This window comes from Dioscorea cayenensis, chromosome 17 (assembly GCF_009730915.1).
Source record: "Dioscorea cayenensis subsp. rotundata cultivar TDr96_F1 chromosome 17, TDr96_F1_v2_PseudoChromosome.rev07_lg8_w22 25.fasta, whole genome shotgun sequence".
NCBI classification, from domain to species: domain Eukaryota; kingdom Viridiplantae; phylum Streptophyta; class Magnoliopsida; order Dioscoreales; family Dioscoreaceae; genus Dioscorea; species Dioscorea cayenensis.
This window is the reverse complement of record NC_052487.1, coordinates 20,828,987-20,849,787: the sequence shown is the minus strand read 5'-3', so window position 1 is coordinate 20,849,787 and position 20,801 is coordinate 20,828,987. Positions and strand designations below refer to the sequence as shown.

Sequence of the window (20,801 nt, the reverse complement as noted above, 5' to 3'; positions counted from 1 at the left end):
TCACGCGCCACTATAAATAGGGGTTGGGTCACCGACTCTTTCTACTCTTCACTGCTTCTCTTCTTCGTTTCTCTTCTCGATGGAGTCGAAGGAGATGATCGCCGCCTCAGCGCCATCTGAAACCCTAGAGCTCTCCGAGGTTGATCCCCAGCTCTCAGCTCTGCTCTATGGTATGGTTCTCAGATCTCTCATCTGGATTCAAGGAAACCATTGATTTACTTTGTTTATTGGAATTCCATGTATTATTGTTTGTTTTCTTAGATATCTTGGAATGCGATTGCTATTTGATGAGAATATCTCCGTTTTTAAGGTTGAGGATTCGAGGATGTACTGCTAATCTTGTTTTGTGCTTAGATTTCGAGAGATTTCTTTGGTTTCTAAAGTTTGATTGGTCCTTCAAGATTTGTTATGGTTGATGTTTTTTTTTGGTACTTAGATATGAGAAATGGTCTCGCATTTGCATTAGAATTAGTTACTCAGAATCGCCCCTGTGGATTTGTGTGTTGTTATTAGGTTTCGTTGTGAATCTTGTTGTTTATTATGTTATTTTTAATGTTATTCCTATCATTCTTGATGATTTGAATGTGCAGCTATTAATAGGGTTTTAGACTTTGAATGGACAACTAGAATCGTTTGCCGGCTTTAACTTGTGGATCATTTTCTTGGAACTCAATTTGTGGCTGCTTATTTTTGGAGATTTTTGTATTATCATTTGAAAGGTGTTCCGGATCTAAGGATGTCCTATGGCTAATCTTGTTTCATAAGTGGAAACCTTCGATTTTAGGATGCCTCTTCTCTATTGTGAAATTTCCTGTTAAAATTCATCAAGATTTGATAAATTAGATTTCCTTTCATTGTTTGATAAGAGGAATCCTGGAATGTTATTATCAGAATTGATTGTTTGAGTGTCCTTTCCTAGCTTCTCATGGTAGTATTAGGGTGTTTTTTTTTATGTTTCTCTCTTGCTTATTATGTGAACCAATTTTCTTAGTCTGTGCATTTTGACAATCTACTGGGCTATAATCTAAAGGTCCAATTATACTGATGTTTGGTGTTAATCAACATTTGGTGCACTTGTATGGGATTTCACTCATTTCTACTCAATGATAACTGTATTTGATCATCACATTGTGGCATTATTATTACAGGTTAGGCTTTCTATAATCAACCAAGATCATGTAATTGGCTTTCTTAGATTTTGTTTGCTTGCATTCTTGATAGATTTTGTAATTAATTCTTCTCTATATTTATGATTTCTCTCATATTCACACAGATGTGTCACAGCAGGTTGAGATAGCGATGCACAGCATGCTTAAGATGGCAAGGTAAGATCAGGGAGGTTTTTACATTATTGTCATAGAACAACGAACATTATCATTATTCGTTGAAGACTTGAAGGAAATCTTGGTTGTCTAAGTTAACAGTAGTATGTCTCTGTTTTTGTTGGCTATCCCTTTATATTCTCTAAATGGACAGTTTGTCATTTCATTTTCTTCTTGGCTGTCTATTTTCTCTAAATTGACTGTCCATTATTTATTTTTGGTTGGATATCCTTTTTTCTTGAATTGATTGTTTCTTGAAAATTTTTAGATTCTATTCTTCTTGGCTTCAACACTGTTTCATTTTTATGTAAAATGAATTCCTTGATGAATGCTAAGGCCTAGTTTGTCCCTTGTGTCAAGTTGAAGTTCTAGAGTTAGTTTTCTAAATTGAAAATTTTTAGATTCTATTCATCTTGACTTCAATACTGATAATGCTAAGGCCTAGTTTGCCCTTTGTGCCAAATTGAAGTTTTAGAGTTATTTTTCTAAATTGAATGCCACGCACAATACAGTGAAATTAGTGAAAGCACTGGTGAGATAATGGAGGAGATGGAGAAATGCAAGGAGTTTGTCAGTGTCAAAAATACAATGTTGGAGGAAGAGAAAGACAAGTTCCAGAAAGCCGCAATTGCAGTGATAGAGATGCTCAATGGCAGTGAGAGCATGTAACAACATACCATTAGTCATTTCTGGGATATGCGGTAGATCTTTAAAGCTTTCATAATTACTTCAACATCAGAATATTTTTGAGCTGGTTTTGGCTTTTGAACTTGAGCATCTATTCACATTTGTCTCGCCAAATTTACTTTCAGGTTTGATCTGATAAAATTGTTTTGTAAGTAATGATATAATATGAAGAAATATACTTTGGTTAGGAATTATTCTAAGAGAGGATCAGTCAAGACGTGTAGTGGCCAGTAGATGATTTTTGAATATTTGTTTTGTCTCTTTCCTGAATGGCATATGTATCTATGCTCTAGTAATTAGAGTAAGGCCTTGCACCAGACCCAGCATCCAAGTATCTTCATGCTTGCATCTATATTCTATGTCCATAAATGTATTTGACTACTCTATAGTTATATAGAAACCATTAAAGCTGCATTTTCTGAGATGTTATAGAACGCAAACTGGGAAAATACGTTTCATTTAGATGCTTTCTATCATTTTCTTCTTCAAATGTTTCCTGTTGCCATATTACTTTTATGTTGGGGTTTCCTGCATCTTTCTCTGGGTTTGCTTTAGTTTTGAATTACTGATTGGCCTCCATATATATATATATATATATAATATACAGTGGTGGTGTTGTGTTGTATATATATATATATATATGTGTGTATGTTTTCTTGAGATGGTTTCCCAATTCAACCATTGTGAGAGGAAAGTTGATCCCTCAACCTCACTCAGCAAAAAAAAAGAATTACCATTCTTCTATAGTGAAGGGGTTCAATGATTTCTCTTTTGACTGGCCAGAATTTTTTTTTTATATATATTGTTAAATGAAGGTTAAATAATGCTAGCTCAGTGTGTCAGCGCAACACTATATATATGCTTCAAAATAGGCCCCATGTAGTCTTTTTTCTGTTGTTTCTTTCCCCCTGTTCATGAGTGTTCTTGGGATTGTGTTTCTCTAGGTCAACTTTATGAACTTTTTATTCTCTCATGTTTTAAACGTAAATAACCCCTGGAATCAGTGTTTTTCTAGTTTGCCGTTGTACATGTATGTACATATATCAATATCATGTGTTTTTTTAATAAATACGGATGAACCACTTTCATGTATATAAAGTATTATTTTTATAAATATAGATGAACTACAAACCATCAATCCTTAAGGAAAGATTTAGAACCTCAATCTCGGTATCAAACTCAATTCTTGGAAACATTGATTTTTTATTTTATATTAGATTTTCATGCTCATTTTGCACATTCATACACATTTTTTTTTATGAATGTGAATAAACCACTACCTTTAACCAATGTTGTTAAAAGAAGTTGATTTTTGGTCCTTTAGTCTCACTTGAGTTATAGAACTATCGTTCTCCTATTGAGAAAGTAATGACTTATAAAAATTTTATTTACCTCATATTTTATCAATTATTTCAAGGTTTTATAAAATTACTATTGGAGAAATACTTGCATGTGTAATCAACGTGCAGGAAAAACATAGATGATTAAAAGGAAATCAGAGGTTATTTACATAAATAAAATCAACCAATCAGTAACATCCAATATTCTTACTTTGGGTTTAGATCAAAATCTGCAAAAAAAAGCAGATGATAATGGGTTGATTCTCAGGTAAAAATCTTCTGTACATTTTTCTTTTCTTTTTTTTTAAAAAAAAAGACCCCTTAGAGAGATGCAGTGGTTGAGTTAGGGGGGTTTTACATGGCAACATGCACTCTGGGTCGTTTAGAGTAGAAATTCTTGAGTTCAAGCCATAAACAGAGTAAGGTATCAGAGGCATCCTCATCCCAACAGCCATCACTACTAGCACTGCCACTACTAGTAGTCTTTGAAAGAGCCAACAGAGTCTTCATCCATCCTTCATGGAGGCTGGAGAACTTACATCTCCCCTCACTGGATTTGAAATTTTTGCTTATGATTATTTTCATCCTTTGTGCAGCCTCAGAAGCAGCATCAACAATTGGCCTGGAAACGCCTGCCATAAGAGCAACTTGCAAGCCATAGCTCTCAGGACAAGCCCCTGACGCTAGTCGGTAAAGAAAAACCAGGTTCTTTTCCTGTCCATCATTGGAGTTTGGCTTCATATTTAACATACAGGCCATGTGCTGTAGGTTCACACGAGGATGACAAGCAAACTCTTTCGTCAGTGGATGGTAGTGGGTGGCGAAAAGCAAACGGCAGCCTACCTTCTCCACTAGATGCCGGAAGACCTATCAGCAACATAACACAAGCATAGATCAAAATAAAGTTATAATTAAACAAAAGAAGCAATGCAACCTTCCATTCAGAACACTTAAGAAGAACCACATCTGCGTGCGTATTACTAGTTGCAGAGGAAGCTACTTGAGTTGAGCAATCAATTTATCTAGACGGCCCGTTTGTAAGGGTGGGTACTGAGAAGCAACAATAAAGGGGGCCTGTAAAGTCTTCGGTTAACGAAGCTATCCCCTATTTATTTAACTAAAACTTAGAGTTCGGGTATTTTATTCAAAAGTTGAAATTTAAAATTATTAACTTAACCCGAGTTTACATAAGTATACAATAAACTAGTTACTTTTGTGAGGTGGTTGGTATTACATTCACTCATTAGTCTTTACTAACTCAAAATTTTGAATATATTAATGTTTTTTTTTATTATTTAATATGAGTAATATTTAATGTCATATTCATGTCATTTATTACTTTTATTATTAAAATGTAAATGAAAAATGTTTGCTTATTTGTTCATTTATTTAATAATGAAAATTTTTGGTTCATAATTTATAACTTAAATAATTTAAGTACAGTTAATTAAGCATTCAGAAATGAACCAAATTAATGAAATGCATATATCCTACATGCATGGATACATACACATGTACCTAGCAAACGAATATTATTAGCATGGAAAATGAGCACTTACAGCATAGGCAATTGCATATCCATCAAAGGTGCTTGTTCCCCTACCAAGTTCGTCAAGTAGCACAATAGAGTCACAAGTGGCATTTTGAAGAACGGATGCAGTTTCAGAACATTCAACAAAAAAGGTACCTGAAAAGAACCGCATCATATCATAACAGTTAAATGAGGGCAAATGAGTGTTCTAAAGCCACTTAAGAGAGGAAAAACAATGCAATTAATTATATCTTCAACTTCAAACATTAACCAAGAAGAAGGAAAAAAAAGAATGACAGTACTCACTCTCGCCTGACATGATTCGATCAGTTGCCCCAAGTCGCGTAAAGATAATATCAGCAGGTGAGAGCACACAAGTTTCACAAGGTACATAACAACCAAGCTGGAAACAAAAACATCAATATATGTCCATTCATTCAGCAGACATTAACAATATGTAACAATAAATAAACAAATGAAGACGAACGCAAAAATAACATGGTCTACAAACCTGGGCAAGTATTACCGCCAGACATGTGGCGCGTAATAGTGTTGATTTTCCACCCATATTTGGTCCTGTTAACAACAATGAACAAGGATAGGAAGTCCCAGAGTCTTTGTCCTCACCCAGGCATACATCATTGGGAACAGTACTGTTACCATTCTCTCCAATAGCATAAGGGTGCCATAGTCCCTTCATATGTAGCACTGGAGAACCTTCTCCTCCATCACCTCCTCGGTTTGATGAAGCCTTTGAGCTGGTTTTAGTTGGATGAAAAATAGGTCTGCAGGTAGTCCCACATGAAACAGTAGCAATTGTTGCAAATGATTGTAGAACATCAACACAATTGAGTGCATGAATGACTTGAGACCAGTCAGTCACTCTGACTGAGAAAAGCTCAACAAGAACAGCTAGTGTTTTGACATCTGATTCTTTTATGTTATGGTCCTGTGAAATAGACGTTGATCAATATCTTGGCCGTTTCATTCAAAACAATGATGAATTATAGGTACATCGGTAGTGGTAACCTGGTAATTAGGGAAGTCATCTTCCATTGCTGCTTCAAATTGATTTAGTAGATCATCAAGCTCATTTAAAGTTGGAACGCTTGCAAATTTGGGTAGAGATAAGATTCCATGATCCTCTCTCTGTAAGATTAACAGCAAATCTATGCCCACTCGGAGGCCACGGATAAGAGAACCGAATGTTTTGATCTGCCAGCAGCAAAAGAACATCTTTTAGTCAGGAGCCAAACAAAAGCTTCATTAGATTCTTTTTGTCACGAAAATTTAGCATCTAGCTAGAGTTTCTAGAGCTGAACTAGAATCAACAGATTATAGACGCATATTTGTTTATTCCTGTGATAAAGAATTTATTAGTTAAATCAAAGAAGTATAGCAGATACTTGATGTAAAATGCAAGACAGAGAAATACCTGTTGTTTCAATAGTTTTTCTCCTATGAAAGGCAACAAAAGTGTAGAAGATGCGCCTATACTAGCCTTGACACGGCCTAACAGTCTTTCAATATCTGGAAGCCTGCGCAAATACTCAGAAATGATAGAGCTTATGCCTGAATTCTTTATCAAGCCCTCGACAACATTAAGTCTGTCATTGATGTCTTCAATGTCTTTAAGAGGATGACAAATCCACCTTTTCAGTAGCCTCTTGCCAGATGATGTGGTGCAGTGATCTAGATACTTGAACAATGTCCCTGAATTTAACAGAAACCTGATCAGGGAGAATATAGAAAAGCTATAATTAAATAATGGCAGAAGACATAAATTAATGGACAAAGTGTTATCCTGTGCACGCAAGAAAGGGAGAAGTTTGATTATTACCGGATGGACCACCATCAGCATTATTTCCAAAGATTTCAAGATTAACAAGAGTTTGTCCATCCATCCTAAGGCAACTTTTATACACATGATAGGATAAAATTTCCCCATTACGTAATGCATCACCCAGCTGATCAGAAAGAAATTCAAGCATTAGAACCATATAAATTAGATTTAAATGGCAATAATATTAGAAGATACCTAGAAGGAACATCATCAAAATGAAGAAACTAGATATAGGAGCACTGTAATGACTAATGGATCATGAAAGATGAACACTAAAAATCCTTGTGTTCAGAGGAGAATTTAACATGACATGGACTCTTGGCACCTTACCATCATCCTGCACATGTGACCAAGAAGCCCACCAAGAGCACATAAGACGAGATCTGGGTCAGCTGTAAAATCAAATGCTGAAGACCAGGGTTTTGAAGAACCCTTAAAAAATCCTTTGGAATGTATAGACTTCCTAACTGAAGAGGCATCCAAGAATTCTGGCCCCAGCGTCACTGGTGTTAGCTGTGTCCTAGTGGAACCTGCACAGGAACAAGCATCTCATTAAAAGAAAAAAAAAAAATCTAATAACCACTTTTGAAACATGACACAACAGTTAGATTGCTACAGTCCATATTAAGTGATATTCATCATTCCTAATAGTGGAGATATCTTTATCAGTGACATCTCAGCTGCTTCTTCATCAAAAGTTTGAAACAGCCATATATTAGATGCAGCAGAATGGGGGAAATCCTCAAAAAGATGACACAGACTAGCTTTCAAAACTTAATTCAGGAAAATGCAAGATTTTAGATTCCCCATTCACCTGCAGAAGCATACTTCGTCAGTGCCTTGAGTGTTTCTTTGGAGAGCCCTGAGATGGTCAAAGTCAACAAATTCAAGGATTAATCAGACAATTTCACTTTAAGTCCCTGAGAGTTAAAGCAAAAGCTACAACCTTCACATTCGTAAATGATCTCCCTGGGAGAAACCTAGAAAAGTATAATTGTCAGCAAATAGAGATTACAAGCAACTAGGATATATATATATATATGTATGTATGTATGTATGTATGTATGTATGTATATCTATGTTACCTGCATCACCAAAGCTCCCAAAGCAGCACAAGAAGCATCATCACATAAAGAGCCCACCCAAACCTTCAAAGCTGCATAATCTAGAAAAGCAAAAGCATATATGATAGAGCCATTCTCCATCCTGCCGTTTCCCTGAATTTCCAATGAAGCTAATAAGCAAAAGAAGTGAAAGAAAGCTAGCAGAAAAGAATCCTCTCAATAGAGCACATATAGTAGATGCCTTAAAGGACAAATAGGAAAAGAATCTGTGGGAAACCATAGCATTGTCCAAGGATGTTTCAAACCATTCACAGCACAAGCACATAGATCTTTCTTATAAGATGGAAAAACGAAAGATAATTAATTGCTCAAAATTAAACTATATTTTTATCACTACATATGACACAATTGAATAAAATTTAAAGCTCAATAGGCAAACCCACCATGGTAACACCACCAAATTTCTTACATCTTGGGAACAACAGAAGGATTGAAATGAAATGAAACACTAACCGGTCATATTTTCATTGGAACAAGATTCAGGATGGCAGGTTTTGGTAGTAAACATTTAAAAAAGAATGCATTGCATTCAAGCCATAAGAACTAATTTAATAAGCACGTTTTTCATTTCAAGAAGAAAAAAAACTATGTCATGAAACCAAGACAAGTATAACTAAAACAGCACAATCTGCTCAGTAAAGGATGCAAGAAAGTAGGCTTGGGTTAGTTCAAAATCATATAAGATGCAACAGAAACACATTGGTACATTTGAAGTAACCCCAAAGCTTAAAATATTACCTCTTTAATTGCAAGAAGGTGCACAGCATCCGGCCCCACACTGCCATCAGTTACAGTTGATGGAGTGGATACATGAACGAGTTTTCTTTGAATAACCTGACAAATGTTAAGATTGGACAAGGCATGAAGTTGATATAAGAACTGAACCAACTCATCAATAGGCACTCAAAAGCAAAGGCAGTGAGAGAAACAAAGACCAAGAATTATAGTAAATCATCTGCTGATAACCATCTTCAAAGCCATTAAATTTCTCGGAAATAAGTAAAACAGGGAACAAGAAGAAGATCCTAAGCATGAAGGAAGTGTGCATTTAAGAGTAAAAATAGAAAAGATAGTACTGTATTTGAATCGACAACTAATAACCACCTATTAAGAAAAAAGCATATGTGGAGGGATATGATTATAATGACGGTTTTTATGAATGTTTTGCTCTATTTCTTCCTATTTGGGTAAATGTAAAACCGTAGTAATTTGATGAGTAAAGAATGAAAAGAAGGAAATTAGAAGACCATGAATACTCACGGAAGAGGCTCCTCTAGCTTTGGCTTGTTCTGAAGTCTCAAGCTGTTCCATTCGTCCAACTTTATACCTTTTTTTAAATGGCACAAGTAATAATGAATAATCATATACAAGGGGATCAATATATACTGATGTGGAGAAAAGGATACAAGTGGTTCATCACAACTGCTAATTTGATTCCAGAAACATCAAGACACCACAATGCAATTCAAAATTAAATAGGTAGAAAGCATTGTGTTTTCAGACAGATAAATCTAAATTAAGACCCCAAAAGACTCTTTATGGCATCTTTATCTGCAGTGGAGCTCAAACCAGTGCCGCAAACTAAAAATAGATAACAACCCAAAGAACACCCTTACCCTCTAGCCGTGAGCTTTCCAACAGCATCATCAATACCAGCTTCAGAAATACCAACCTGATATAGGGCACAGAACATTGAGAAATATTGTATTGGTCTTAGATGATAATATATACCTAAAAGCCACATAGCATGCTACTTAAATTGCAAATTTTGAACATATTGAACAAAGGCAGCAAACAAACATTTTTAGTGACCAAAGCTATCATATAACCATGTTAAAATGACATAAGTCCTCAATAATAATTCTCCTCAGTTCCAGAATGAAGCAATCAAAACAAAGCAGCAATATATTACCCTTGGGCAAAAACCAAAACGGCAAGATATTATGACATAGGGATGTGAGGTCACCTGTCTGCATTTCCCAACACCACTAACTGTCATTTTCCAGTCAAGCTCTTTCTGACCAATCTCAGCATCAAGCTCATACAGTTCATAAAATTTTCCCTGATAAAAGAACATGTTGGTATGCCAATAAATTGAGTTTAACAATCACAGAATAACATGATAAATATATCATAGAAGAGCAAAGTTTTCACCACAGGTCCTGTCACACAAGAAACAGCTAAGTGGCAGTTTATACAACTAAATGCGCAAGAAGAGATAAAACAACAAAAGCATTAAGAATTTAAGATAGTGATAATGTGTAACGTAATAGGATGTGGAACTCACAACTTTAAAGAAGAGGACAATATCCATATATTGGCATTTCACAGTCCAATACTGTTTTTGAGATGCTGACATTTTCTTCATTTCATCAGGTGGTATGTACAAGGTTCTTTTGTCAAAGAGTGGGTCATTCGGCCGTCTTCTATTTGCATCTCTAATAGAGGAAGGGTTGAGCCATTCAAACTTACTGTTTACAGCCTCAGATACGTCAGCTGAGGTTTCTTTTCCTGTACCCAAATTTCCAGATGCCTTCAACCTTTTCTGAGAGCTCAAGATGAGAGAATCACGATTACAATGACTGTCAACAGGATTTGCAGAGGAAGTGGTGATCAATTTTGACCTGTTGCCTTGGAGGTCCACAATGTTGACATGAGTCCCTTTTCCAAGCCCTTCATCAAGAATTGATTTTACCCTTTTACTAGAGCTCAAAGGAGGAGAATCACTAATACACTCCAAATGGCAAGGTTCCTCATGTATCCGCTTCAAACGAGGAAACAATGGCCTCATAACTGGGGTTTCTGGGCCAGGAATATCTGATTCCATTTCTTGAAGTAGAAAGTCACTTCTGATGTGTTCAATAAGCATTGGGTCACAAGGTACTTGAGGATTAGAGGTCAAATTTTCCCGTTTTCCATTGTTTGATCTAGTATGTAAAGTGGCAGAATCACTTTCATCCAGGTTCCTACATATTGGCCAAGATAAAAAAAAAAACTTTAGTAGTTTATTTATGTGCTTAGTTAGATAAAATATGTATGTGCAGACACAACAATTTTACAAATATAACGCACTTTCAGAGAGTGGGTGTAAAAAGAAATTTATTTAACCTAGCAGTTTCACATATTGCTCCACCCTCAAGTTCTCTGCCTTACTTTTTTTATCCAGGGAAACTTTCAGCAATATTGAAGTCAAACAATACCAGAATAAAAACCAGAACAGCCAATTATCAAAAAGGCACTGAAATACCTATATGGTGATCAGATATCATGCCTTTAAAGCCACAGTATATCTAGTTGTGAGCAGAACAAGTTCTACATAAATAGAACTGTAATCATGTTTAAGTTGAATGCATCAGATGTGAAGAAGTTTGGTCAGAACCAGTTTGGACTCAGAACATAGTTGACATTTAGAAAATCAATGATAAGAGTCCTTGGAAAGCATGAAAGCCTCATATACATGAAACTAAGAGGTGATTAAAATTGTACGATATCCTCTAAATTAATTGATATTCAGGCAATCCTGAGGAATTCCGGTAGGATTATTCTACCCCAAATTAAAATAAAGCACATCTAAACCAATCCGTGAATAAGCATAAAATAACATGAAAGCTATAACAATCTCATTCCTCTCACACTAAACACTAACAGGATCTCTCGTCTATGAATTTCTATATGTAGACCCATGAGCCAATCAACCAAAAATAAACCCTAAATTTTCAAATCTCGTCAATATGCTAGACGGATCTCGCAATAACTGTACCAATTCTATCATAATCTAGCATTGATTTGAAAATATAGATTCAGATAAGAAAAACCGAAACCCTAGACACGGCAAAAAGGCCATACCCCATATCAGAGATTCGTGATCGATCTTCCCGGGAGAACTTGTGCATAATGCTATCAATTGATCGAGGTTGACGGCTACCATCGGCGGCCGGTGCCTGATCTCCACCCAAGATGAACGGCCTCCGGAGCTTCTCCGGCGGGGTATCCGTTCCTCTGACCTCCGGAAAGAGCTCCTTGGCAGGAAAACCGCCCTGGCAAAGCGCTTCTCTGCTGCTCCTCCTTTGCCGCCATGGAGATCCGGAGAGGGCCTTTGGAGGAAGCTCAGTATGGATCTCTGGCGCTGCATCTCCCCGCGAAAGAGAGAATGGGATGGGGTTTTTGAGGGTTTGAGTTTATATATAACCCGGCACAACGGCGAAGGGACGAGGGTTTTGGCGGTTTTTGGCGGCAAAATTGAAAATTTTCAAAACAAATCTGATCTCAAGACGAGGAATGGCTTGTTTGGAATTCTTTGTTGATTTTGGTTCATTGCTCCTAATTTTAAAAATATATATATATATATATATATATGATAAGATAATTTGAAAATTATAAACATAATAATAATTTTGTGTTAAAAATAATGTAAAAAAACAAATTCTGGTTAGCCTAGTGTTTGTTATAAATCAGTGCATGCAGAATTCCTGCACCGAAATACTGTATTGCAGCATATTGATGTTTTAACTTTTAAGCTGAGATATTATTTACTAGAATAAAATAGATCTCTAGAAATGATGTATCTCTCTTTTTAATGCGTTTACATCGAATGAAAGTCATTAAATCATTGTAATTAATACATCTGTCCCGTGATAATTATTGCTTTTGTATAAAAAAATTTATAAAATTCTCATGTTTTTTCCCCTAAAATTATTTTTTTTCTCAATTAAAAAATAATATTTATACATAAAACGGTTCAAATCAAAGGCGCCCCATAGAATAATTGGGAGATAATCAAAACTAGAATTTTATAAAATAATACGAAGATAAATGATTATAAAAACAAGAAACGAAACGAAACTCACAAATAAGAAGAGAAAAATCGTGCCCCAAAGATTCTCTTACAAATAAGAAGAGAAAAACCGCGCCCCGAAGACTTAGAAATCGTTTAAAATTTTAAAGCAAAAAGATGATGTTACAAATTTTAATTGGTTGGAGCTCGTTTCATAGAATCCCTCGTCATTATAATTAGTACATTTTTGAACTGATAGTTATTGTTTTAAGATAAAAAAATTTGTAAAATTCCCATTTTTTTCCCCCTAAAATTATTATTTTTTTCTCAATTAAAAAAATGATATTTATACATAAAATGGCTCAAAACAATGGCGCCCCATGTTTTTCTCTGGGACTAGTGTCTACGAGAACCTTCTGGAATTTAATAAGCAGCGAGGTGGAGATCAAAAGCACCACAGCACTGGAACCTTCTCGAGTTCTCTCTCTATAGTAAATACCATTGCCTTCCCCCATTCCCAAATCACCAAAGATAGAGGTTTTCGTTGGAGAAGAAGCAATGCCGAGCCGATTCGCAGGAAGCATAGCCCAAGACTGGGAGCCCGTGGTGCTGAGCAAGCGCAAGCCGAAGAGCGGTGATCTCAAGAATCCCAAAGCCGTGAACCAGGCGCTGCGCACCGGGGCGATAGTGGAGACGGTGAAGAAGCACGATGCCGGATCGAACAAGAAGGCGGGGACGGTGGTGTACGCGAGGAAGCTGGATGAGCAGACGGAGCCGGAGGGGTTCGAGAAGGTGGGGTTGGAAGTGAGGAGTGCGATCCAGAAGGCGAGGTTGGGGAAGAAGATGAGCCAGGTGGAGCTGGGGAAGCTGATCAATGAGAGGGCAGAGGTGGTGCAGGAGTATGAGAGTGGGAAGGCGGTGCCGAATCAGGCCGTGCTTGCGAAGATGGAGAGAGTGCTTGGGGTGAAGCTCAGGGGAAAGATCAAGTGAGAAACGATGTTGTGAGTTGTTGATGTTTTGGTAAATGGTTGATGAATAGTGTGAGGTTTTGTGGCTTTTTTTGTAGATAAATCACTGCTTTTTTTTGGCTTGGGAATTGCTTGCCCACCTTCATTTTAAAAGGAAATGGCCTCTCTTGTTTTGATTATCATTCCGTAGATGAAAAATAGTATTATAGTGAAAAAATAGGATATGTAATATTTGTTGTATTTTGATCTGTCAAATTATGGTATTTATAAATTATAAAATTTTGTAGTATTTTAATTTGAACTGTCAAATTATAGTTGTATAGTAATTGAATGGATTAAATTATCAAATTTAATTTTTATTAGATTTAAAAAAATTAAAAAAAAATGCAAGATAATTTATTTGTTATTTTTTTGTCTCTCTCTGGGACATTATTTTTATTAGCGGAGATCTATGGACATCCGCATACTCCTTTTTCTCATGTATGTGTATGTATATATATAATATTATTTATTTGAGTAAGTTTGGGGGTAAATTTCACAATAAAATTTAAAATTTTAAAGGTTTTATCACATTTTTTAAAATCAAGAGTTGTGAAACTAATTAAAACAATGACATAGGTAACTCTTGCCGATGAAGGTAAAATTAGCATCCTGAACATATTCAGAACTGTATGCAACAAGGTAACTTTGTTTAATAAGCAAGCATGGGATAAAAATTATGAACATGATGCAACCCTTGGGTTACAATTGCATAGATCCACAACCATTTGGTTGTGACTTGTGAGTGATTAGTTCTAAATCAGTAACCCTGACAATTTGTTGAACATTCAACAGTAATTTGTCCTGCCATTTTAGGATGTTTTTATTAAGTAAAAATAAGTTAAATCTGTCTTTCAAAATACCATAGTTACAATATATAAAAATATATACAATTATTAAAAATAAAAAAATTCGTCTAGAAGTAAGATTTTAAAATCATCCAGAGCATACATATAATTATATTATTCTGATTGAAAAATACACAGCCTATATTATATCTACAAAAATAGACCATTCTTATTCAGTAATACATTCAATTCTCTCTAAACGCAATGAAACATTTCAGAGATCAACACAAGGAGAAAAAGAAAATATTATAAAAAAAGGGAGTGATGACTGTAATCCTACTAAACTTTCTAGGTTCAAATAATACAAAGAAAACAGAGAAAATCAATCAAACAAGCAAGGGCAGAATCCAGCAGACAATGTATTAAGAATATCTCCAAACAAAATTTGAGAACAAATGAGTAAGAGAAAGGTGTGCATGTTCTCCCTGTAAACCCCATTTCAAAAAACCAGATTACTGGAGAAGACATAATAAAATCACTAAATAGCAGCCAGGACTTGGAAGCCGATAACCTTCTGTAGAGCAAAGATGAAATTGACTAGCAAATGTCCATCTTTATGCTGATGGATTTCCACCGTCGGGTTTGTCAGTCTCCATTGGTTCAGTTGGAGCTGCTGGTGCAGGAGCGTCCGTTGTCTGTTCTCCCATTTGTTCGTCAACAACAGGTGGTTCGTTTGCTTGCGTCTCTGCTGCTGCTGGTGGCGGTGGAGTCTGTGGCTTAGCAGGAGCTGGCTTTGGCTTTGTCATTATCGGCCTGCAAAACCTGTAAAACAAGACTTTCAGTAATTTATATAGCACATAAAGGTATCACAAACCAGACACTAGAACCATATGCCCAGTAGATTAGAATAACAAAATTGTCAAATGGAGGCAATGCAGGAGAAGGAAGGATATCTTGACAAGGAAAAAGTGGATCTTTCAAACTCCAAAAATTTTCTGAATAGTATAGGATGAACTGATTGATAACATTAAAAAGTAAATACAAGGTACTATGAACACAACAGGGTTTGAAAAGAAAAATTGCAATACCTATCCAATGCTTCTGCCTTTCTCTTTATATCAGCTGAAAGAAGAACAGGTGCAGCAAATTTAGGCAACGCATCCTGCTGCTGCTTTTTCTCTCTCAGCCATGCTTCTGCCTCAGAACACTCGTTAATAACCTGCAAATTGATACACGGTAACACAATGGAGAACAATGAAACAGGAACAAGAGCATCATAAGTTTAACAATTCTTTACTGTATGTATCATTCTCATGATTGATAACAATCGAAAATCGTCAGTGTGAGTGCAAGCAAAGAATATTCAAATTTGCGCCACTTCTTACCTTCTGCTTTTCAGCAACTTCAATGTGGTCGAATTTTGGATCTTTAGATAGAGCTGCCTCTCTGTAACTATTGAAGCAGTAAGCAAGTTGCTCAGTAGTAGGCCCTCTCTCAGTATACTCCTTGTAACGCTCTTCAATAGGATCACCTTGCTGCATCAAGAAACAGTGTTGAAATAAATCCAGGTTCTTGTTTGCCAATGAATGACAAGAGAATACAATACCATACCTTCTTCAACTCATCAAGCTTCGCAATATAAACACCCTTTGTTTCATCCTCGCCATCTTCATAGAGCCAATCCTCAACCTCCTGCAGCTTAGTAGCGAAAGCTTCTTTTTCTGCTTCTTGCACAAAATCCTGATACTTGTCGTGAAGCTGTCCAGAAATTAAACAACAGAATTGTCAGGTTGTACAGAACAACATCAGCAATATTGTACTACACTTCTCTAAGGCCAAGAGTATTGCCTTGTTTCGCATATCATAAACATATGCCTCCACAGCATTCTTCTTGTCTTTGGTTTCTTCCATAACTCTATCTTGGAGAGCCATCTCGAACTCCTTCTCCACCGCCTTCTGCAAATCTGTAGCTGCCATTCCTCCGTACACTATCTCAGATACTGAAACATTGGTTTTCTTAACCTTCTTTTTGGAAACCTCAGCCTGCGGAAATATTCACCAAACAAACAGCTTCATGTCCGTTACTGATATTAATATGCCATGATACACTTTCCAAATTTAAAAAAAAAAAAACACTTTTCTCCATTTATGGAAAACAATCTCTAGTACATGTAAGAATAAAAATGCAATCGCAAGCCAGCAGTAAGTATCTTGCTGAAGAAGCAACTGCTGGAAATATCGAATCCAAACAAGAAATAAGCATAAAAAAGAAGACAATAGGTTCCCACTGCATAAAGCCATCGGAGAAGATGATTTTTAACATAGAGAATATGCTCATATACATGTAATAAATGGTTTCCTTTGAACCCCAGGGAAGTAAAATAAGAAAGCCAGTCAAATGGAAATTACAATAAAGAAAAAAACCCTTGAATTTTCTACTTCAAAAGACAAGCTTGATACCAAAAATAATATATAATAATAATTTTAAAAAGATCCATAAACATGAAAGCTCCCGAATTTTTCTGCTCACATGACAAGCTTAATGCCAGTTGAGCATTTTCCAGGTCATGATTTATTATGACAACCCGACATCAACGTCCTCTATCTACATGGTGTAACTTAAAAATTTTACACCATCATGATTATAATTACACAAGATATACAGAGCACCAAAATTATCCTAGATCCTTTATAAATAAAGAAAGGAAGGACCACCGGTGCTTCAAACTAAGAAGCTTCTTCTGAATAAGTGTCGCCCAACTACAAATCTAAGTGTAAAATGGTAAAAGACCTTTTTCTACCCTTTTGAGCAGACAACAATGATCTCCTAAGGTGTAAGTTATAGCACATACTATGGAAAAACATAATCAACATTGGCTACCGGGCAACAAGTTCGAGAATCTTCCTATTCAAGGATGGATTTAGTTAATGTAGTTGTAAATAATAGCTTACGAATTTACAAGATAGTGAGATACACTTGTTTGATCAACTTTCTCTGAGAAATTAATAATGTGGAATAAGGACAAAAGCAAGTTTCTTTCATGAATAAAAAGCACACAATTAGAAATTCAAAGTTTCATGTTTAGTTGACAAATTATTATGCAGAATATAGTAATCAGCATCATTTATCCAGACAGAACTTAAGGTTAACACACCTTGGCATCTGTCTCCATCTGCACAGGCTTGTCAGCTGAATCAGTTGCTCCATTTTCGGACCCAACACCAGAACCATCAGCTGGAGGTTTAGAATCCTGCATATTCGCATCTGTTTCCCCAGTAGAGGTATCATCTGCATCCATCTTAGTATCTTCTTTCGGTGGCTCTTTCGTAGCTGATACTGGTATTTCAACTTCTTCCTCCTCTAGCATCTACAGAACAGAAATAATTTGAAGATACCAATATAACCCAATAAAAGGGAGATAAACCTCATGTAGCTTTTCAACAACTTACAGTTGCTGACTCAACAGAAACAATTCCGTGCAGATTCAAACGGACTTTAACTTTCAATTTAGCACGTTCACCTTTGGTGGATTGAAAAGGACCAATCTGTTTGATAGTTAGCATGATAACCACATAAAAGAGAAAAAAAATAACATCAATTTTGTAAATTCTAAATCATATAGTTATAAAAATGCAACAATATCTTTAAGAAAAGCGGAAATAGCATCATATGATTACTTACTGTATATGTGCTGATCTTCGCTGGTATTTGCTGATCAGCCACATCAGTGTACATAACATCAACTGAGAATGTGCTAGATCTAAAAAATGTCAAAGCTTTAATACTGGGAATTTGGTTTCCTTTGGGAAATACAACAGTATTTTGATGCTGATCTGGAGCGTCATTTTGTGCGTCAGGGGCAGCTCCTTTCCAAGACAAGGCAATTGGGAAAGGGAAATTCTCATGAACCTTCGAACCCAAAAGAAGGCAAACATCAGCCTCATCATAAACCAACAGCAGCAGATTTAATGAACATATGCACAGATAAATTTTCCTAATGAATGATAAGCTGTAACTGAGTTATTCCCCTCATAAATAAGACATGCAAAGAACCATACCTGAAACTCGCGCACTTTGAATGTAGGGCTGAGAATAGCACACTGAAGGGCACAGCCACGGGCAACACACTCACTTGCATTCATAGTGCGTCTAGGCTCTTTGCTAAAGAACTCTGTCAATATCCTGATAATTGCTGGCACCCGGGAGCCTGATCCAACAACCTCAACTGAGTGGATGTTTTCCACAGTTAACCCAGCATCCAGAAGTGCCTTCTCTAATGGGGCTTTCACCCGCTCCAGTATCGGCATACTGATCTGCTCAAACTCATCCCTCTTAATGAAACCCTTAACATCCTTCTCATCCATCAAGCATTCAATGTGCAGTGGTCCCTCAGGATTCGCACTCAGCATCTTTTTTAATTTCTCACACGCAGCACGTAACCTGAGGCATGCACGAGCATTCTGATACACGTCAATCTTGTATTCGTCCCTGAACTTAGCCGCAAAGTGCTTGAAAAGAGCATCATCAAAATCCCTCCCGCCAAGAGACCGATCATACGCATGCGACAAAATTTTTAACTGCCCTTTCTTGAACCCCGCAATACAGACCTGCATGCTTGCATGGCCGACATCAACAAATGCAACATTGAGCTGGTCATTCTCAGGCAGGTCTGTCTTATATATACCATATGCCAAAGCTGTTGCAGTTGTCTCATGGAACAACCGCAAAGGATGCAACCCAGCAATAGTGGCAGCATCAACAACGGCTCTCCTCTGGAGATCAGTGAAATACACTGGGATACCAATGCAGCAATCCACAACTGCAGCATTAAGATTGCTCTCAGCTATCCCTTTCAGGTTCGAAAGAACCATCGCAAGCACTTGGGTAGGAGTGAAAGCCCTCTGCTCGCCAAGATACCTCGCATGGATCAACGGGAACCCATCTGGACCTTCAGTCACCAAATAAGGCAGTGACTGAAGATCACGCTGGAGCTCAGGATCAGAAAACTTCCGCCCAACAAGCCGCTTGATCTGAGACACAGAGTTCTTAGGGTTCATCAGCGACGAGGACGCCCCCGATGTACCAATAAACCTCTGCTTCTCACCAAAGCACACGATGGCAGGGGTCTCACGCTTAGACTCATCATTAAGAACAACATCAATACCCCGCTGCCGCGCCACAGCAACAATGCAGCTCTCATTCCCAAGATCGAACCCCACAACGCTCATCTTTTCAATAAATCTACAAAAAATTAAAAATAAAAATAAAAACAAAACTTAGTCTTTGCTCCTCCCACCGATCTAAAACAATCAAACCATCACCAAAAATCACGATCAACATAGATCTACACATCAAATTAGGGTTTTCAACCAATAATCCCAACAAAATCACTAAAAAATCAAGATCTAGGGTTTACATAAACCAGTTTACAAATCAAACACATGAATCTATTCAAATAAAAAAAAAATCCATGATTCCTGATGGAAAAAAAAAAATGACAACGGATCTGAAGGAAAAGCAAAGAATTAGGGTTTGAGAAACACCTTTGAGGGAAGCCGCAAGGGATCAACAAGGGTGCGACGTTTCTCTCTCGCTCCGACGACAAAGAGAGAAGGGGAGAAGAGGAAGAGGAGGCGGTGGAGTTTAAAGGACTACAACAAAGGGCGTCGCTTTTTCTAGAAGCATCGAATCCGGGAGGAGTCGGAGTTGGAGACTAAAAATGCATAGAAAATGATGCATCAACGATGGACAAGATGTGCGGTGGAGATTGAGTTTCAGGTGGGAATATTCTAGAGAGGTCTAAGTCTAACTAGACTTGTGAGAAGAGATCCAACTCAACTGGGATTGGTTTTTTAATTATCTAAAATTAAAAGGAATGGAATTGATTGGGTTTAGTCTATGTCTGATTGTTGGGTGTAGTTTGACCAAATTTAAGTGGTCTGATCTTATTAGCCCATGGATTTTTAGTATACTTTTGAAATGAATGTGAATTAATTCAGATCTTTAATCCAACGCATTAAATTTTTATAATTTTTAATGATTAAAATTTTGATTTTGATTTTTTTTTTTTTTACAAGAGTGACAAGTGCCGACAAAATAATAACTATGTATAGAGGTGCATTAGTAATGACTTAATGACCTATTGAGAATTTATTATGTGAGGTGGACTAATACTGCAGGTAATAACAACCTGCCTCACATGTTTAAAATCATATATTATAAACTATAACTCATAATAATAAAAACGCTCTTATTATGCATATGAATGGATGGAGAATATGACTTGAATTAAACTGTGAATGAAGTGCGTTCTCTATGGCATTTATAAAGTTTTGCACAGTCTTGCATAGTATTGGGGTCAAAATTTTCGTTCTTTCAGTCGCT

At 36.6% G+C, this 20,801-nt stretch overlaps 4 protein-coding genes across 4 annotated transcripts; 2 read left to right on the top strand and 2 right to left on the bottom strand.

Moving 5' to 3' along the window:
- The first annotated feature begins 61 nt into the window (after positions 1 to 61).
- LOC120280284 lies at positions 62 to 2,585 on the top strand. Its single transcript, XM_039287060.1, has 3 exons — positions 62 to 170; positions 1,274 to 1,325; positions 1,835 to 2,585. The coding sequence occupies exons 1-3, from the start codon at positions 80 to 82 to the stop codon at positions 1,989 to 1,991; spliced, it is 300 nt and encodes a 99-aa protein (XP_039142994.1). The 5' UTR covers positions 62 to 79; the 3' UTR covers positions 1,992 to 2,585.
- Positions 2,586 to 3,265: 680 nt separating this feature from the next.
- Positions 3,266 to 12,019, bottom strand: LOC120280818 (DNA mismatch repair protein MSH7). Its single transcript, XM_039287766.1, has 17 exons — positions 11,694 to 12,019; positions 10,135 to 10,813; positions 9,814 to 9,909; positions 9,464 to 9,519; positions 9,108 to 9,174; positions 8,586 to 8,681; positions 7,809 to 7,940; positions 7,670 to 7,703; positions 7,538 to 7,585; positions 7,054 to 7,253; positions 6,721 to 6,847; positions 6,316 to 6,593; positions 5,910 to 6,095; positions 5,392 to 5,829; positions 5,187 to 5,283; positions 4,909 to 5,036; positions 3,266 to 4,216 (listed from the first exon to the last, which is right to left on the bottom strand). The coding sequence occupies exons 1-17, from the start codon at positions 11,738 to 11,740 to the stop codon at positions 3,704 to 3,706; spliced, it is 3,222 nt and encodes a 1,073-aa protein (XP_039143700.1). The 5' UTR covers positions 11,741 to 12,019; the 3' UTR covers positions 3,266 to 3,703.
- A 1,103-nt stretch (positions 12,020 to 13,122) lies between these two features.
- Positions 13,123 to 13,768, top strand: LOC120280750 (multiprotein-bridging factor 1c). Its single transcript, XM_039287695.1, has one exon. The coding sequence runs from the start codon at positions 13,180 to 13,182 to the stop codon at positions 13,609 to 13,611; it is 432 nt and encodes a 143-aa protein (XP_039143629.1). The 5' UTR covers positions 13,123 to 13,179; the 3' UTR covers positions 13,612 to 13,768.
- A 952-nt stretch (positions 13,769 to 14,720) lies between these two features.
- LOC120280319 (heat shock 70 kDa protein 14-like) lies at positions 14,721 to 20,131 on the bottom strand. The gene is made up of 10 exons (XM_039287112.1): positions 19,961 to 20,131; positions 18,476 to 19,658; positions 18,099 to 18,326; positions 17,867 to 17,962; positions 17,572 to 17,784; positions 16,265 to 16,459; positions 16,028 to 16,174; positions 15,802 to 15,951; positions 15,505 to 15,635; positions 14,721 to 15,238 (listed from the first exon to the last, which is right to left on the bottom strand). The coding sequence occupies exons 2-10, from the start codon at positions 19,643 to 19,645 to the stop codon at positions 15,031 to 15,033; spliced, it is 2,538 nt and encodes an 845-aa protein (XP_039143046.1). The 5' UTR covers positions 19,646 to 19,658; positions 19,961 to 20,131; the 3' UTR covers positions 14,721 to 15,030.
- Positions 20,132 to 20,801: the final 670 nt, after the last annotated feature.

Bases quoted from the DNA above. Each gene is read 5' to 3' on its own strand.
- LOC120280319 (XM_039287112.1), bottom strand. From the start codon at position 19,645: ATGAGCGTTGTGGGGTTCGATCTTGGGAATGAGAGCTGCATTGTTGCT. The intron at 17,963-18,098 runs GTAAGTAATCAT...ACTATCAAACAG, and splicing joins CGAAGATCAGCACATATACA to ATTGGTCCTTTTCAATCCAC. The intron at 16,460-17,571 runs GTGTGTTAACCT...ATATTTCCGCAG, and splicing joins AGATGGAGACAGATGCCAAG to GCTGAGGTTTCCAAAAAGAA.
- LOC120280750 (XM_039287695.1), top strand. From the start codon at position 13,180: ATGCCGAGCCGATTCGCAGGAAGCATAGCCCAAGACTGGGAGCCCGTG.
- LOC120280818 (XM_039287766.1), bottom strand. From the start codon at position 11,740: ATGCACAAGTTCTCCCGGGAAGATCGATCACGAATCTCTGATATGGG. The intron at 7,941-8,585 runs GTAATATTTTAA...TTGGAAATTCAG, and splicing joins ACCTTCTTGCAATTAAAGAG to GGAAACGGCAGGATGGAGAA. The intron at 5,830-5,909 runs GTTACCACTACC...TCTATTTCACAG, and splicing joins ATGACTTCCCTAATTACCAG to GACCATAACATAAAAGAATC.
- LOC120280284 (XM_039287060.1), top strand. From the start codon at position 80: ATGGAGTCGAAGGAGATGATCGCCGCCTCAGCGCCATCTGAAACCCTA. The intron at 171-1,273 runs GTATGGTTCTCA...ATATTCACACAG, and splicing joins GCTCTCAGCTCTGCTCTATG to ATGTGTCACAGCAGGTTGAG. The intron at 1,326-1,834 runs GTAAGATCAGGG...CGCACAATACAG, and splicing joins AGCATGCTTAAGATGGCAAG to TGAAATTAGTGAAAGCACTG.